This window comes from Macaca fascicularis, chromosome 11, assembly GCF_037993035.2.
Source record: "Macaca fascicularis isolate 582-1 chromosome 11, T2T-MFA8v1.1".
In the NCBI taxonomy this organism is placed as follows: Eukaryota; Metazoa; Chordata; class Mammalia; order Primates; family Cercopithecidae; genus Macaca; species Macaca fascicularis.
Genome location: NC_088385.1, coordinates 108,190,621 through 108,210,382, shown reverse-complemented (window position 1 = coordinate 108,210,382; position 19,762 = coordinate 108,190,621). Strand labels below are relative to the sequence as shown.

Here is a 19,762-nt window from a genome sequence, read left to right as displayed (position 1 = left end):
AGGTTCTAGGTTTAACAATTACATCTGTATGGGGTCATTTAATGTTCACCATTCCTCTGTATTTCTTGTAAACTGGTAATAGTTTACTAGTTGTAGTTAGATCTAGACTCTTCTTCAGACTCCGCTTCAACTTTTTGGAAATCATATTTCATAGGCAGTATCTATAAGTTTATTTCCTTCAGGAGACCCAGAATGTCGTTTAAAAAATTATCAGCAGCTATTGATGATCATTCTAGATTTATTATTTCATTAGGGCTTATAAAATGGAGTATTCTGGTTCTGTGAATTCTTCTTCATTAGTTAGATGGAATACTGCTATAAAGAGAAACTTCCTGTTATCAACTATTTGTCTTCTCTGAAAAATAGTTTGTATAGGAAAGGGAGGATAAATGTCAGATTTTTCCCTTTATGAATTTTAAAAATATTAACTTGGTTCCATACTATCCCCCAAGGGTGACTGAGATTTTTAAAAAATTATTACGAACTCATGGATTTAAATGTTTGCTGTTATTTCATAGCATTATCGTTAGTATTATTATTGATTCTCAACCCATTTTTATCCAGCAGGTGCCGTCTTAAGTTCCTCCTGATTTTAACGTTGGCTGCATATTGGACTCACTTGGGGGGCTTTCAAAAATACCAATACCTTGGTCCCCATCACCAGGACTCTGAGTTAATTAGCCTGTTGAGTGGCCCAGTTATCAGGATTTTATAAATCTCCTCTGTAGATTTTAATGTGCAGTCATGATTGAGAGCCACGGATGTAATAGTTTTAGAAGAGCAACTCTAAGCCATAATGAATAATATAATGGCCTAACACAGTTAAAAATATTATTCTTTGTTGTTCTTTTTTCTTAGGTGTATCTCAGTAGGAATGTATGTTAAATTATCTTGTTAAATATTTTGTGACATATTTCCTCTGTGTAGTAATGTCACAAACTTGATGTACAGTTAAGTTCCATTTATTTCATTTTGCAATTGATTTTTGAGGAGCTTTTTTTCTAATTTAAATTTATAATTATGTGGAATATTTATGTATTCCAAAGTGAAATCTATACATCAAAATATGTTTAAAGTAGCCTGACTTGTATCTCTGTCTTCTCTACCTGATTTTCTCCCTCTCCTAGAAGTAATTTTTTGGCTTCGATTTATCCTTTAATTTTAGTATATGTACTGCTGAAACAAGCACAATTCTTTTCTTTTAAAAAAATGAAATAAGACTCCCCACTTCTTAAATAGGAGCAAATTATAAAGACTTTTCTCCATCTAGATCACATTTTGGTAGCACATATCTTAGTAACGCCTTCTTCAAGGACTGGTGAAATAGTGGGTTTACATGGACACACAGAGGGGAACAACACACAGTGGGGCCTGTTGGAGGGTGGAAGGTGGGAAGAGGAAGAGGATCAGGAAAAACGAAAAGTAGGTTAATGGGTACTAAGCTTGATACCTGGGTGATGAAATCATCTGTACAAGGAACCCCCATGACACAAGTTCACCTGTATAACAAACCTCCACATGTACGTCTGAACTTAAAAGTTTTTAAAAAAGCATTACCGACTGGGCACGGTGGCTCACGCTTGTAATCCCAGCACTTTGGGAGGCTGAGGCAGGTGGATCATGAGGTCAGGAGATTGAGACCATCATGTCCAACATAGTGAAACCCGTCTCTACTAAAAATACAAAAAATTAGCTGGGCATGGTGGTGCGTGCCTGTAGTCCCGGCTACTCAGCAGGCTGAGGCAGATGAATTGCTTGAACCCAAGATATCACACCACTGCACTCCAGTCTGGTAACAAAGCAAGACTTCGTCTCCAAAAAACAAAAACAAAAACAAAAACAAAAAACAAAAAAAAAGCATTACAGTCACCTTTGTTAAATTTCTAAAATGAGATCTGCAATCTGCAATGTTATAAAGATTACATTTGGATCCTTTAATGTTGTCTTCATTTGAAATTTGAATCTACACATCATAGCAATTTGATGTCATTATGATTGTCAGTATGAAACATTATCCTCAAATTCAAGTATTTGCAACATAATACATAAAAATAGAGTGTTTATTTGAACTGTGTCTAATGGGGAGAGAGATAAGAAATACTCATCACAGTATCAAGGAGTTTCTTAGCTTAATTACAATATAAATGCCTTTCCGTGTATTGAATTAAGCCAGTGTCAGATCTGTGTGTCTGAGGGTAGAAAATTATCAAATAGAATTTTAAACTCCATTTGTTTTTGAGCCATTTATGAGATTTGGACCTAGTTTTGGCTTTAGGCAAGTGGGTATAGAGGAAGGTGCCTGATAAATGATATAGCTTCCTTCTCTGACGATTTTTGAGGATTATTTTTATTGTGCTATTTTACAATTGTATATGACTTCTCTTTTTTTCTACAGTCACAGGATTTGATCTGTGGGGCGCGGTGGTGGCAACAGGGGTGGTCTGCACATTCTACTGCACACTGGTACGTCCAGGACGTATTTCCCTTTTCACCCTACCCACTTGCTTTGCAAAATTGAAAATTCCAGTTGTATACTGTAGTCTGGTTTGTCCATACCTATTTTCCTATTCCTGACCTCCCACAGGGTAACTTTTTTGTGTGAGAAATAGTCTGTAGTATAATTTGATCCTTTATAGAAAATGGAGCATAACTGAAATTTTTTCTTTCATTTGATCCACTGCAGTGGTTCCCAGTCTTGTCTCCTGATTCATCTGTACTGTTGCCAAGTTATTATATTTGTGCTCATACTATTCCTCAGCTGAAAAACCTATTATAGGTGGTGGGCCCAGTGGCTCCCGCCTGTAATAGCAGCAATTTGGGAGGCCAAGGTGGAAGGATTGCATGAGCCCAGGAATTTGAGACCAGCCTGGGCAACATAGTGAGACTCTGTCTCTACAAAAAACAAACAAACAAAAGTTTAAAAATTAGCCAGGAATGTGGCATACACCTGTAGTCCCAGCTACTTGGGAGACTGAGATGGGAGGACATTCATGTTTTTATCATTTTTGTCCAGCATAGTGTATAAGCAAGTAGATGCTTAATAATGTCCAATAGAAGCATTAATCCTAATATACTTTCCCTCAAAGGGTGGTCTTAAAGCAGTCATCTGGACAGATGTTTTTCAAGTTGGGATCATGGTGGCTGGATTTGCATCCGTGATTATACAGGCTGCGGTGATTCAAGGTGGAATCAGCACTATTTTAAATGATGCCTATAATGGTGGAAGATTAAATTTCTGGAAGTAAGTGTCTACTACTTGGGCAACTGAACACATCTTTTACATTCTATAAAAATAATCTCTTTATTGAAATAGTAGATTTACATTAAAAAACAAACCAACAAATTGCTAAGGATGTGGTAGAGCAAATTGAAGCAGAGAAGTAAATATGTAAGGAGCCTCCCTCTGTTCTTTAAGGGATTAAACCAGTCAGATGGCACTTAGCTACCTGGTGCTTAGAGTGATGTTTCCTCCTGAGAAGGGATTTAAAGCAAAAAAAAGTATTTTCTTCTGGGTATCAAAGTCCAGAATAGGTTGAAAAGTGGGACAGGGTGATAAGGAAAGAGACAGTAGAAAGTTAAGAAAAGGCAGCTTCTGGCCGGGTGCGGTGGCTCACATCTGTAATCCCAGCACTTTGGGAGGCCAAGGCAGGTGGATCACCTAAGGCCAGGAGTTCAAGAGCAGCCTGGCCAACATGGTGAAATGCCATCTCTACTAAAAATACAAAAAATTAGCCAGGCATGGTGGTGTGCACCTGTAATCCCAGTTACTTGGGAAGCTGAGGCAGGAGAATTGCTTGAACCCAGGAGGCAGAGGTTGCAGTGAGCTGAGATCACGCCACCACACTGCAACCTGTGCAACAGAGTGAGACTCTCTAAAAAAAAAAAAAAAAAGGAGAAGGTAGCCTCTTAAGAGACAAACACTAGCATATTGGATTAGCACCTGCCATAAAAAAAAAAAAAAAAAGAGAGAGAGAGACACACTGAAAGACAGTGATTTCATCTTGACAATTCTTTGTTTTAAGCAACTTTGAGAGTTTCTCTTTTGATGTTGTCCTGGCAATATATAGTATATTAACATAGTAGCTTATGATTATGTATTATAATTATATATGTATGTGTATGTAGTATATAATGAACATTATCTAATATTAAGTATTATTTCCAGAGAATTGACTAGGAAAGTTATGGTCGATGCTTCAAGTGACAGTACAGCACATGATGTAACATGTTTTAAACAGCTATTCAGTTTTCCTAAAGAAAGAACAATGAAGAGACTAGATATTTCATCCCAAGTATATCACACAATTCAAAAGAACATTGAACACACCTTCCATTTTGGATCAATAGCGTTGTCCTTTTACAATATGGAAAGGCACCCATGTCGTCTTGAACTAGCCTACCTTCTCTTTTCTTTCTTCAGACTGCCCCACTTTGAACAGGCAGTCTGAAGAAAGAAAACCCATTTTGCACTTGGTGGCTCTTTTCTGGTCTTCTGAAAATAAGCACCAAAGTTTGAGAAAAGCTTTTTCAGAAATTGGACAGGATCAATGTGTTAATGTGCAGGAATAGATTTTAGTGAATCAACTTCAACTATTTTCAATATTTATTTCCTTCTTTTAGCTCAAGATTCAGATTCTAAGGAAAAGAGCCTCTAGTTGCCTAGCTTGGGACATGGTTCCACCCTTTGGCTGGAGCAGAACAAGATATTTTGACTGATTGTCAATCAAGACTATTTAATGGAGAAATGGTGGTTTCCCCAAAGCAAACCTAGGTTGCTGTTACCGGAACAGGGAAAGGGGAAGTCCAGGAAGTGGAAACAACCAATGGCTACTCTTGATTACTCCCAAATCTCTTCCTGGTAGGCCAGGCTGAGGAGAGAGGGTATGGAATCAGTCATTTTTCTGCAAGATAGCTGTCACTTTATATGAAGGATACATATATATTGGAGCACCAAAGCAATAGCTTATATACATTGGTAAGAGATTCTTAAAAAAAGATTAGACATTTTTATGACCTTAGCTTTGAAAGTCATTAAGCAACAATAAAAAGCCTATTTGTGTTTCATACTTTTCAGGAGTATCCCTTGTTATTCTGATACGTTTTGAGAATACGGTAGACAAAGTATTGCTCAAATTAAGATAAATGAAGAGAAGAAGGATATTGTATTGGTATTTTCTGTGTTGTCTGCCATTGGCCTATATATTCTGTATAGCCTAAACCACTAAATTGAGTGTTTTAAATCTTGTCATATTTCCCTCAGATAGCTCACTGACTCCTTTTGTCTCTTTAGTTAGCTAATGTAGTACCTTCTCTCTCTTGGGAAGAAAGGGTCAACACTCTTGAAACTCTTAAGACATTGATATGAAATGTTAGACATGAAATAGAGGCTCTTACATTTCCATAAGAATTCCAGAATATGCATACAATTAGAGCACTTTACTCAATGGATCTCAAATATAAGATTTGACATGAATTTGCAAACTTTCATAATTTTAAGGAAGTGTCCATGAAAGCTAACTTTGCAGAAAGTTTTCTAGCTCATATTGTGTATCAGAGATGAACAAAATCATTCCTTCCAATAAAAAGGATTAAAAGATCTTTCAAACATGGAAGTCAGGCTTTCTCTGTGACAATGTTTTGGACTTATGTACATGATGTCATAAAGTGGTTTTAAACTCTTAGTATTTAGCTTGTACACACAGCATTTTAATAAAGCATGATTACAGTGACATGCAGCTTTTAGAAAATGCAAAACTTTAAACTGCATTAATTGACTGATTAGTTGAACATGAATATAGATTAGAGCTATGACTACATGTGCTGGGAGAGGAATTCTATACACAATGTGTTATTAATTTTGTGTTCATTTTAGTGCCATCTCTACTGCTGTGGTGCACTTAGGAATGTTTTTCTCTCTCTCTTTCTCTTTGTTTCATGTTCTCTGATTACATCATGTCAGATTTGTTCAAACGACAGTTTCCTTAGATCACAGGAGAACAATTTATATAAATGCTCAGAATGATTGCAACATTCATTTCCCCCAGTCTCTTCTAGTATTTCCAGATCTCTGAAAATAATATTTTTTATTTCATTGAACTTAAGTTGGAAATATTTCTACCTTTTAAATTAATAAACTTGTACATACTTATGTATGTGTTGTATATATAAATATACCTTGCTTGCTTCCAAATATAGTCTAAGAGGATTTTTTTAGTCTCTGCTAATAGTTCAGATTTGTTTTCTCTTTCTTGTCATTTAGTTTTAATCCTAACCCTTTGCAAAGACACACCTTCTGGACAATTATTATAGGAGGGACCTTCACATGGAGCAGCATCTACGGTGTCAACCAATCCCAGGTGCAGAGATATATTTCTTGTAAAAGCAGATTCCAAGCAAAATTGTAAGTCATACACCATGGTATATGAAGCATTAATAACCATCAGTTGTCTTTATGGAAACTCTTCTAGGAAAGTCACGTTTAGCTCCTTTATATGTTTTGTGTCGTGAAATTCCAAGAGATAAATGATATATTTGGTTACAAAAGGACCAAGAACAAAGTGGTACTGTATGTTTTAAATCAGCTATTTGAAGATATTTATAAGAATTATTAATGAAAACAAATCAGCATGTATTGTGCATCTATTTGCATAAGAACCTATGGGGGATAAATATATATGGCCTTTGTCCTGAAGAAAGTTAATCTCAAATTAGGAAAATACATGCAAGTATGCTAAAAAATAAAATAATATTAGAGATATATAACAGTTTCATGAAACAATATAACAATAGAGAAAATGTTCCAGAGTATATATAGTGCTTTGTCTTTCATTTTCAGACACAGTCATAGGTTTATAACCCTGCTCTAATACTTGCTACTTGAGTGATCCTGGGCACATTCTGCAGTCTCTTTGAGCTGCAGTTTCTAAACTTGTAAAAGGAGCATAAGAAATACTGTATACCTCATGGGAGGTGTTGTAAAATACTGTGTTTGGCATACGCGTGGTAAAGGCCTAGTAAATGTAAGTTCCTTTTTCCACTTCAACTGATGTGATGTGAAGGTGGAGGATGGATGAGAGATTCCTATTGAACTGACAAAATGAATATGAAGAATGATCATAATTTGGGCAGGTGGAGAAGAGTAGGAAGGCATTCTAGGTAGGTGGAGTGATTTGGATGAATGGACAGAGGTAGGAAGGACAGCATGGTCCAGAACTCTCAAGCCCATCTTGGTTTGAGCAAAGAGTGTGGAATGGAGGCTGGTTCCTTCTTCGGAGGCATCACATCACTGCAGTGCTCACCACTCCTTGTGCTGATAAATAGGCTGACTCTGCTCACATGCTTTTAGGGGCTTCAAAGCTCTAAGGAGATTGAATAAGAGTCCAGGGTAGATAGGGTGAGGGAAGGAGGGACTATTCTATTTCTATTCAAAGGAGAAAATGAAAATATTGTGATGTCACATGTCAGAACTCAATATATTGAAAGTAAATTGGTTTAGAGATTACCCAAATCTCTGAAGAACTCACAGTGAAAAATCTATATGAATATGGATATAATAATTGGATATGGGATCCCCCCAAAATGAACTTAAGGATTCTGGTATTTTAGGGAATTTTGGAGGAATGTAATTTGTAGATACAGTAGTCTATTGTACTTTTAAATCTATACTAGAGCTGATACCTGTTCCAGAGTAATTGTGGACAAGCTCTTCTTCTCTTCCCTTGGGAACATGAAACCCAAAAAGCCTGACCTGATTACTTAAATAACAGCATTAGAGCTTTCTTGATAAAAATCAATTACCTTGGCCGGGCGCGGTGGCTCAAACCTGTAATCCCAGCACTTTGGGAGGCCGAGACGGGCGGATCACGAGGTCAGGAGATCAAGACCATCCTGGCTAACACGGTGAAACCCCGTCTCTACTAAAAAGTACAAAAAACTAGCCGGGCGAGGTGGCGGGTGCCTGTAGTCCCAGCTACTCGGGAGGCTGAGGCAGGAGAATGGCGGGAACCCGGGAGGCGGAGCTTGCAGTGAGCTGAGATCTGGCCACTGCACCCCAGCCTGGGCGACAGAGAGAGACTCCGTCTCAAAAAAAAAAAAAAAAAAAAAAAAAAATCAATTACCATAAGCATATTGGATCTGCATGAAGCAGACTCTCTGAACCCAGGGGACTCATTTTCATCTGCCTTCTTGCACTTATGCTATGGGGAGAATTAATGCCTGCTAAAAAGCCAAGACCTACTGATAATGATTGACAAAAGACAGTGTGAGATGTTGATAAATGGTCAATTTGAACAGCATAAAAGTGATCTTAAACAATATATTAAACTCATATATAAGACAGAGGAGGTGTTTGGGCAACAGAGTATCTGGACATAATTTTCTGGTGATTTGGAGATGAGCTAACAATAGCAAAACATACTGCAATGTTAGTCAATTCAAGGGAGAAGGGTAAATCTGATAAACCCATCTTTGGTTCTTCCAGAAGCAGACTCTGAGGTTGAGGTTAGCATGGAAGAGTTTATCAGAGAATCACTATATGTAAAAGGGAAGAAAAGGAAATATGATTGACGAGAGGGAGATGCTAGACTGTTATGCAATCTGAACAGAGGCCTCAAAGGGAGCTCTAGAGCTAGGATGGCTCTTCAGACTAGTCCCATGTTAGGGTGAGGGGACTGGGCCTTTAAACCTCTGAATCAATTTTTCATTGGATGCAGACTCCCCGGAGCGTTGGGAAGAAGGAGGCATGACTTCAGGGATGGTACCTCTTTTCCACTTAGGGCAGCTCATCACTGTCCACTACAGCACCAGTGGAAAAAATATGTAGCCATCTTAGCAAGAGAAATGTTTACTATTCAACTGATTATTAAGACATAGGATTCAATAACATTAACACTAATATCAATAACTAATATCAATAACTTAACTGGGGTTTATTGCATGTAAGTACCATGTTTCATTTAGTTTTATAACTTTGTGACGTGGGCATTGCTATCCTATGCTTCAATGAAGAAACTGAAGATCAGATAGGTTGAATTACTTGCCCAGGGTCACATATGGTAGAGCCAGGATTTATGCTCAGGACTGGCTCCAGTGCTGTGTGTAAACCTTTATTCTCTACTGGAGCACACACAGTATATTACAGTGCTGAACATTGTTTGAGAAGATACCTGTCCAAGGAATACAGGTTTGCATTCCTACTTAATGTGTGGTCTTATAAACAACATTTAAACAAGTTTCATGAGTTGCTGTGTAAATGTTGACAGTGTTTAGCAGTTTACAGTGGCATTACTTTTAAAAGGAGAATGAGTAATAGTTAATGCTCGGTTGACGATTAAAATCCTTATTTCATGACAAGAAGACCGGAAGTAGTATAACTAGGTACCTTTATAAAGCTACCAATGCCCCCGGAGCTTCGACCATGAGCGTACACTCTTTCATGGGGAAGTCCCATCCATTCAAATATTTACAAATACACTGTCGATTCATTGGTATCATAAGCAGAATATTAGACTAGAATAAAATAAGTAGTGTTTTAGACAATCAAAAGATAATGTGCATTTATTGAGTCTAATCATGAGGGTCTCTTTTGATTATATAACAGGTTCCCTAATCTTTGGGACAGAAATTACAGTTGTCTTTTGCTGGTTTGTTTTCACTTCTTTAGGTCTCTCTACATCAATCTTGTGGGACTCTGGGCAATCCTCACGTGCTCAGTGTTTTGTGGGCTCGCCCTGTATTCTAGGTACCGTGACTGTGATCCTTGGACAGCCAAGAAAGTGTCTGCACCAGACCAGGTTCAGTACCATGTCTTTCTTACAGGTGTATGAATAATATTCAAAAAGCTTATGAGTTGAGAGGAAAGAGCATTCCTATTCTTGTAGAGAAACGGAAAGTGAACTTGCCGTAGTCACTTACATTTCTATAAAACTTTGGTAAGAATTTATTTTAGCAGATATAGCAAGAAAGAAGAGTACTGCATCTAAAATTAAAATATGGAAACACCAGGAAAAGTCAAGTAGAGTGTTAAACAGAAATAGCTCAAGGTTGGGAGTAGGAATGTAAACACAGTTTTGTTTTGTTTTTTTTTTTAAACTACACAAACCATTGTACTATAGAACATTTTGTGGGTGCTTGTTAGAGCATTCATTTATAAACTATTTATCTTCCAATTTTTTAAATGATGGAGAGATGGATCTAATAAGTGAATATTTATTGAGTACCAACTCTATGGTGAGATTCTGTGCCAAGAGATTAATATACTTCATTTAATTCTCACAACCCCACAATCCTGATTTTACAGATGAGGAAATGCTTCTCAGAGAGGTTATATAACTTACCCAAGGTCACATTGCTAATAAGTAAGAATAACTACGAGCAGTTATCAAATACCCACCATGGGCCAGGCACTACCATAAATGCTTCATATAAATTTCAACTTTTAATCTTCACAGTCACTCTCTGATGTAGGTTCTACTATTATCTCCCTTTCAAAGATGAGAGAATTCAGGCCTAAAGAATTTAAGTGAGTAACTAGCTAGTAACCTGAAGCCAGGATTTAAAACCAGCTGCCACCAGAGTCCTGACTTTGAACCTCTGTGCCATTTATTGTCTTTCAAAAAGGGGAACTAGAATTCAAACCCAGGATTGCCCAACTCTAAAGCCTGAGTTCTTGCCAAAATTATTTTCTAAGACTCGCCTGCAGAACAAGTTCCTAGGGGATTCATTAGAATGAAAATAGATTGAATTTCTGTTGATGCAAATGCATCTCATGCTCCCAGAAAAATACAACTTTGTGGGGGCTGGAAAATAAAAACACCCTGGGGCTGTTTCTCAACCCTATCTTACCTTATGCCCTCCTTTTGATAAACACACCCTCCCTGTTTTCTCAGAGAAGGTGAGAATCACGTTTACTGTGAAGATGGAGGCACTCTTCTGTTACATTCCCTCTAATAAAGAATGTTTTGTGACTGTTATCAATCTATATTGTCTGTAGTTTGTATCGTGAAGACAATAAGGACTTAAAAAAAAGTTTTTAATGTACTTTGCCTTTACCCTGGGCAAAAAAAAAAAAGTCCCTACGACTTCCCACCTTTGAGACATCTTGTAAAATATATTCAGGGTGTCTTGCCTGTACACGCTTAGACAGCCCGTGAAGGTTTCTCCTCAACTGATGTTTCCAGGACTGTGTTAGTTAACAAGTAAATTCAATTAACATTTCACTGGGGGTACTGTGCAAATAAGACAGTGGAAGATTGTGTCAGAACCTTATTCTCACCCAGTCGTGGTGGCTCACGCCTGTAGTCTTAGCACTTTGGGAGGATGAAGCAGGCGAATCACTTGAGGTCAGGAGTTCAAGACTAGCCTGGCCAACATGGTAAAATCCGTCTCTATTAAAAATGCAGAAATTAGCCGGGCGTAGTGGTGGACTCCCGTAATCCCAGCTACACAGGAAGCTGAGGCAGGAGAATTGCTTGAACCTGGGAGGTGGAGATTGCAGTGAGCCAAGATCAAGCCACTGTACTCCAACCTGGGTGAGAGAGGGAGACTGTCTTAAAACAAAAAAACAAATACAAAAAAATCCCTTATCCTCGAGAGAGCAAGGATATGTTTCTCTATGCTCTGCTTGCATTTGCCCAGAGGAAGCAGGCCAGTTCCTAGATATAGTTTTACTATTTTCTTCCCTATCAATCCTATTTCATTGTTTCTACCTATACTTGAGGGAGCCACTCACACATGAAATAATTACATCACAGATTTTTGAGAAAGTTGAAGACAGGATAGAGGATTTTGGACCTTGCTATAACTATAGATGGAACCTACTTTTGCTATTTGTGGGATGTTGTTTAAAGTTAAACCTTTATGATATTTTGGGAAAACTGGGTCTTGATCTCATATAGGGATAAATGCTATTCCATTTTTCTGAGAATAAAGAATTAGTAAGCTTTGGAAAAGTGGAGAACGCAATCCTAAAAGAACTGAAACAATCCTACTGTTGAAACATTCCCTTTCAACAGTGGAGGAAGTTCTTCCATATCCCATAAGCACACTATTGTTAAATGAAATTGAAGAGGCTATGGAAGCTGATAAAATAGGACATGCCATCTGCTCTGTACTGTGGGAGAAGTTCAGGTTTTAATGCACATGAGAGGACACTCTTCTAGAAAATTGTCCACTTAGGACTCTTTTGATTCGGAAACTGATTTTGTGGAAAAACTGCCATGCAACAGAGTCCAGAAGTCACACACTTTATTATCCTTATTTGATATTTATTTTTTAAAATAGAAGTTATCAAAAGCAAGTTAGTATCAGGAAGTTTTTTAAAAGAAGCAAGTTTAAGGGATTTCCTGAAGTCATTCTCCACCCATCACTATGTCTTGTACTTGATGCAGCTAAAATTACATCTTCTATCCTGGGCAGTGACTAAAGTTCACAAAATGGCCTTGAGTCATCAAGTAAAGTTAAGCAGATGCTGCTTACTTAAGCACAGAGGTATGTCAAATATATCCTTTAAAACAACTTATTATTCCCAAGAATAGCAACTACTTTGTTTTGAGCATTTATTATATTCCATATACTATACTATGAGTTTTACATAAATTATCTAAATTAACTTTTACAGCAACTCTATGAGGTTAGTATTATTACCACTATTTTATAGATGAGGAAGCTGGGGCTCAGAACTTTAGTTACAAAAGCCGTATCTGTGTGAATCCAAAGCCTCTTTACTTAACTACTGTGCTATTCGTTTCTCTAAATGTTAGTAGTTAAAAGGTTTAATTTTAGGTATTTGAAAATTTCAGTTGTGTGGAATAGCTCCTTTCAGTTCCTGAAGGAGACAAGATAAATGATAAACTAGGCATTCATTAATTTTATTCAGTAGCGAAAAGTACTTGGAAATAAATGTTGGAATTTTTCAGCTCATGCCTTATTTGGTACTGGACATTCTGCAAGATTATCCAGGACTTCCTGGACTTTTTGTGGCCTGTGCTTACAGTGGGACGTTAAGGTATGAACTATGACTCTAATAACACATGATTTCTCTGTTGGGATCTTTCTTTTGTTATTAGATACTTTAGGGTGAAATGTGGAGTTCTGGGCATGGACACAGATGTCCCAAAGTAGGCAATCTACTGCATGTGTCCTCTCTGTGGTCTGACTTATCTCTGTGGACTAGTGTCCTGTTGTCATCAGCTCCACTTTTAACTAGGTCCCTGCTCTCTAATACACCATCATACATCCTATGATGTGATACTCTATGGTCACAATAATGATGATCAGTTGATGGTAGCTTTCACTGATGATCAAAAATGGGTGCCACAGTCTTGATTGAAAACACACATGAGGCTAAAGCATGGTCAACTGGAAAATTAGAATGAAATCTTCCATTTACCTGTTGAATAATATATACTGCCCAAAGTGTCTTACATTTTGTGATCTATCATTGCCCTTTCCTCCAGAGAATTGTTATTATCAACATGTACAGTGTGCGTTAGTGGGGATTCAGGAAATTCATATTGTTGACATTTACAGCACATGGTAGGAAGGACTTATGACAGTCCTTTCTATGCACAAAGAAAAATATTTTTTAAAGTTGTTATTTATAAGAATATGGAGTAATCTGTGTAGATTCTTTTAGACACTGAAGATTAACTGCAAGTGGAAGCAACATGAACATATCCTTTCTCTTTTACTGTCAAGCCTGTAGATATTGCCTGAATATCATTTTTGGATGATAACAGTTTCCAGAAAGGCAGTGCTGTGATTATTAAAAATAGCATAGTAGAGCTGGGTGCGGTGGCCCACGCCTGTAATCCCAGCACTTTGGGAGGCCAAGGCAGGCGGATCACGAGGTCAGGAGATCGAGACCATCCTGGCTAACACAGAGAAACCCCATCTCTACTAAAAATACAAAAAATTAGCTGGGCGTGGTGGCGGGCGCCTGTAGTTCCAGCTCCTCTGAAGGCTAAGTCAGGAGAATGGCGTGAACCCGGGAGGCGGAGCTTGCTGTGAGCTGAGATCATGCCATTGCACTCCAGCTGTCTCAAAAAAATAATAATAATAAAATAAAATAAAAATAGCATAGTAGAAATCGGGTTATATTTTAGAAGTGTCAATTTGTTTCCCCCTTTCTCATTCCCACTTAAAGTATTATTAAAGGTAAAATATTATAAATCAAAAAATTTTTTTCCCTTACAGCACAGTGTCCTCCAGTATTAATGCCTTAGCAGCAGTAACTGTGGAAGATCTAATCAAACCTTACTTCAGATCGCTCTCAGAAAGGTCTCTGTCTTGGATTTCCCAAGGAATGAGTAAGTTTCTGTTTTCACAATTCCATTTTAGCTCAGAGAGATGATTTTTTTGACACAAAAAAATGTTTTTCCACTGAAGCTACAGAGGAAGAACCTCTGATTATGAATGGATATCCACATATGTATGCCTATGACAATGCAGATTTTTTAAAATGTTTGTATCAGTGTTTAACATTACCATATCTGTAATCAAGATTTGGGAGACACTTCAGACAATTAATTGTCAGTGAACCACAAACGACAATTTGCAGGGGACCGATTTGGCTGTCCTTTTTTTCCTGTGCCTTCATCCTACCCTAAATTTGTGTTAAAATTCTTAGCCACACACACACAAAAATTCAACTATTTTCCTTTTCAACTGTAGTCCACAGTTCTAAGAAATATCCCTACTTTGGAACCAAGAGCCACACTTTTTCTGTGTTACCTAAGAAGGCACTGAAGATTTCTGTGTTACCTAAGAAGACATTGAAGATTAACTGCAAGTGGAAGCAACTTGCAGTCAGTTTCAGTTACGTAGTCTTCCCACAAACACTTCCCAAACATTTACAGAGGATTACATTAAATTAGATTAATAGATTAGATGAATTGAAGATAAAGAAACAGTGTTATCAATTTTGACTCGTCTTAGTTGTCTGTTCTGTCTGCTTATGTACACTGTTCTGGAGATGAACTATAAATTTGTGCAAGAAATTCTCAACTTCTGTTCTGTTCAATTGTAGAGCATCATTAGGGGTTAAATACCGGCTTGAATAGACTGGTTTAAGCACCTTCAGTTCCCAGATGTCTCAAATGTAATATCCAACTCAAAGAAATCTTGCCAATGTACTGCATTCTTCATTTTGACACCTTGAAATGAATGACTAACAAATTCCTTTTTGAGAAAGAATCTTTAACTTCAACACAATAACATTAATAGACGGTCAAAGAAATAGTAAATTATACCCTATTAGGAGTCATAATTCTATGTAAAATTGCCACGACTGTAGCCAGGAATGAGTCCTTAATTTATATCCTTCAGTGTTCCCTAAATTTAAATAGCAATGCATCATTTTATTATGTACCCAATTTTAATCCTGGAGCATAATTTCAGAATGATGCAATGCTTCCTAAAGGGGTTTTAGACTGGTTCACTGTGGGATTATTGAAGCTGTGTGGTTAGTAGAATGAATAGATGCTTTTGAAGTGAGACAAACCCAATCTTGTTTTGTTAATTTACTAGCTGTTAACCTTGAGAAAATCCAGTTACCCATACAAGCCTCTATTTCTCTATATGGAAAATGGGCACACAAACACTTTGCAGAATTGGGTTTTGAGATAATGCATATAAAACAGGAGGCACTAGCTGGTGCTCATGGAATGATGTTGATGAATGACAAATCAACTTTGCTAATATAGATGAGATTTTCATTCATTTTAAAGGGTACTATGAAATCATAATCTTGAAGTATATGCAGTAAGGACATAGAGAAGAATGTGGCAGATGATTTGAATGTGTTTCCAATAACTTTGAGTTCCCAAAATTATAGGTGACTGTTCATCCTATCAAATGGAGAATCAAACCTAATATATTGAAAATATTATTTACATTAAAATCGAGGCATAAAAATCATGTCTATGAGAACTCTTTGAAAAAATATTTAAGATTTTTCATTCAGCTGCATTATTTACTCAATATATTTAACAAAGCTATGAATGCTAAAATAAGATAGAAATAACATTATATAAGAAATACAAAAATTTTATCATGGGCAAATTTCGCATTCATTTTTTTTCTGTATATTGAGTTTTGTATCTGGGAAATTATATCAACTGATTTCAGGTGACTTTTGCTGAATGAAAGTATTAAAGGGCTTTTTGCATGATATTTCCTATAACTTAAAAGGTAATACATGTACCTGGAGAAAATCTGGGAAATACCGAAAATCAATAGAAAAAAATATTCCACAATCTGACCACCAGTGGTGGCTTGAGAACTTTTATAAACAAGTTTGGGCTGAGCGTGGTGACTCACGCCTGTAATGCTAGGACTTTGGGAGGCCAAGATGGGAGGATCGCTTGAGCCCAGGAGTTCGAGGCCAGTCTGGGCAACATAACGACAACCCGTCTCTATTTAAAAAGAATTTTTTTAAAGAATTTTGAAGAAAACAACTTAGCAGAAGGGCAGATGTGCTTATTCAGAAGCTGCCTTTCTTTGCTAGTTTAATAGGAAGGGCTTGAGGATATTGACGGAGATTATGAGGGGTCTAAAAGTCCTCCAACACCCCATGGTGTCCGTTGCCACTTCCCAAGGGAAATGAATGCTTAAAGTCAGAAGAGTCTAATTTCTGTTTATTACTCCCTCTCTCACCTTCTACAGAGCAGAGCTGAATAGCATTCTATTTTTGACAAGCTGAAAACAGAGACCTGACCCTTCCTTTATATACAAATGTTTATGGAGGATTAGATTAATAACACAATATAGTTCTTAGTTTTAATCCCTATAGTTAATTACAGGAATTCTTATATAACCTGCTGTCGTAACTAATCCTGGGACACAATGTAAGGGCTTTGTCCTCTTGGAACACTGTTAATGTCAGAGGAAAACAGCCCTTTCCTTTATTCACTGGCTCTGATGTGTGTGTCCATTCTTCACCATAGTCATGTTACTCACTTTGAATCAAAGGTGTGGTGGATTATTCTATTGAGAATTCTAATTCTCCGGGTCTGGATTTTACACTGGCTTTTATGTTGTCCATTTAGGTGTGGTATATGGAGCCCTATGTATTGGAATGGCTGCGCTGGCATCACTTATGGGAGCTTTGTTGCAGGTGAGAGCTGACCCGTGGAGGTTTAAGTCATAAATCACTAAATCTTTTTTTAATGTTGATGTCACCATCCTTCCAGACTTCTCTCAATGTATATTGACACCTGGACATATCAAGTGGCAGAGATGACTATGCTTTTAAAATTTTTTTTTAAATTAAACTTTGTGTTTTGAGATAATTGTGGATTTACATGCAATTGTGAGATATAATACAGAGAGATCTCATATACTCTTTACTCAGTTTCTCTCAATGGTAATGTCTTACAGTGGTAACATCTTGATAGTACAATATCAAACCCATATATTCTGTATACTAGCTCTTGGTCACATGTGGTTTTCAAATTTTTTTTACACTGTAGTTTGTCTTTTTATCCTCATAACAGGGACTGTCAAAGTACAATTTTTTTTTTTTTTTTTTTTTTTTTAGTTTGGATAAAATCTAGTTTATCAATTTGTCTTTTCATGGATTGTGTTTCTGGTGTAGAGTCTAAGAACTTTACCTAGCCCCAGATCTTGAAGATTTTCTTCTGTTTCTTTTCAAAGAGTTTTAGAGTTTTACATTTTATATTTAAGCCTACAATCCCTTTGGAGTTAATTTTTGTATAAAATGTGAGACTTAGGTTGACATTCTTTTTTCCTCTATGAATGTTCAACCAGCACCTTTTGTTGAAAAGGCTCTCTTTCTTCCATTGACCTGCCTTTACACGTTCGTAAAAAATCAATTAAGCATATTTGTATGGGTCTATTTCTGAATTCTCTGTTTTCTTTCACTTATTTATGTGTCTGTACTTCTGCCAATACCACACAGCTTTATAATTTGATCATTTTGATTACTGCAGCTTTAAAATAAGTTCAAGATCAGGTCGATTGATTCCTCTCACTGTATTCTTAGTTTTCAAAATTGTTTTAGCTATTCTAGTTCTTTTGCCTTTTCATATGAAGTCTAGGATAATCTTGGTCTGTATCTACAAAAAAAATCTTGCTTAAATATTGATTGCCTGAAAGCTGTTTATTCATTTGAGAAGAAATGACATCTTTACTATGTTGAATTTTCTAAAACATGAACATGGTATGTCTCTTCATTTATTTAGCTTTTTATGCAAATCATATTTTTATGTTGGTGTCTATGTGTTCAATGCTAATATGTAGAAATAAAATTAATGTGTTTATATTTATCTTCAATCTTGTGACCTTGCTGAGCTCACTTATTAGTTCTGAGAGTTTTTTGTTTCTTTGTTTTATGTTTTGGTTTGTTTTGGTGTATTCCTTGAGATATTCTACATAAACAATCATGTCATTTTCGAATAGGGCAGTTTTATTTCTTTCCTTCTGATCTGTATGTATGCCTTTTATTTCCTTATTGCACTGGCTTCAACTTCCACATCATGTTGAATAGAAGTAGTGAGAGTGGAAATCCTTACCCAGTTCTCCAATGTGAATAGGAAACTCTCTATTCCTATTTTTTTTTCTGAGAGTTTTCACCATAAATGGGTGTTGAATTTTTTCAAACACTTTTTCTGTCATCAATTTATATGATCATGTGATCTTCTTTAGCCTACCTACATGATGGATTACATTGATTGATTTTTTAATGCAGAACCAGCCTTGTTTGGTCATGGTGTATAGTTATTTTTATATATTGCTGAATTCTATGTGCTAATATTTTATTAAGAATTTTTACATCTATGTTCATGAAGAATATTGATCTGTAGTGGTGCGTGTGTGTGTGTGTGTGTGCATGTGAGTGTGTGTGTGTGTGTGAGTATACTGCCCTTGGTTTTGATAGCAGGGTTATACTAGCTTCATAAAATAAAATGAGAAGGATTCTGTTTTCTATTTTCTAGGAGAGATTGTCTAAAATTAGTGCCAATTATTCCTTAATTATTTGGTAGAATTCTCTAGGGAAAGCATCTGGGCCTGGATTTTTTTTTTTTTTTAGTTTTAAAATTATGAATTTAATTTCCTTAATAGTTATAGAGGTATTCAAATTATCCCTTTCATATTCGATGAATTGTGACAATTTACGTTTTTGAGGAATTGTTCCATTTTATCTAAGTTTGCAAATTTATATATGTATAGTTGTTCACAGTATTTCTGTACTATCCTTTTGATATCTGCAGGACCTGTAGTGATAGACCCTGTTTCATTCCTAATATTGGTAACGTTTATCTTATTTTTTTTGGTCTTTCTACAGGTTTGTCAATTTCATTGATGTTTTCAAAGAACCAACTTCTTTTTTTCATTGATTTTTCTGTGTTGTTTTTCTCTTTTCGTTCATTGATTTTTAACTTTTCTCTTTATGACTTCTTTTCTCCTTGCTTTGGGTTTTAATTTGCTATTCTCGAGGTGGGATCTTAGGTTACTGATTTAAATCTTCTCTTTTCTAATGTGTGCATTTGTGCTGAACATTTCCTTCTTGACGCTAGTTTACCTGTGTTCCACAACTTTTGACATCTTGTGTGCTTGTTTACATTCAGCTGAATGCATTTTTAAGTTTTCTTTGAGATATTCTTTTGATTCATGGATTATTTAGAAGTATGTTACTTAGTTTGCAAGTATTCAAATATTTTCCTGTTATCTTTCTGTTATTGATTTCTAGTTTGATTCCATTGTGATCAGAGAACACACTACGATTGCAGTTCTTTTAAGCTTG

The 19,762-nt window shown here is 36.4% G+C and overlaps 1 protein-coding gene across 2 annotated transcripts in view; it reads left to right on the top strand.

The window, feature by feature from the left end:
- The window catches only part of SLC5A8 (solute carrier family 5 member 8), a 57,744-nt gene that overhangs the window by 12,624 nt on the left and 25,358 nt on the right, over positions 1-19,762 (top strand). For both annotated transcript variants that reach the window (XR_001483594.4, XM_005572000.5), the window contains exons 4-10: positions 2,396-2,463; positions 3,087-3,241; positions 6,260-6,400; positions 9,662-9,791; positions 12,915-13,003; positions 14,194-14,306; positions 17,046-17,113. Coding sequence is in view for 1 of the 2 variants with exons in the window: in XM_005572000.5 (XP_005572057.2) it covers positions 2,396-2,463; positions 3,087-3,241; positions 6,260-6,400; positions 9,662-9,791; positions 12,915-13,003; positions 14,194-14,306; positions 17,046-17,113 (764 nt within the window). In the remaining variant the exon portion in view is untranslated. The remainder of the gene's footprint in view (positions 1-2,395; positions 2,464-3,086; positions 3,242-6,259; positions 6,401-9,661; positions 9,792-12,914; positions 13,004-14,193; positions 14,307-17,045; positions 17,114-19,762) is intronic.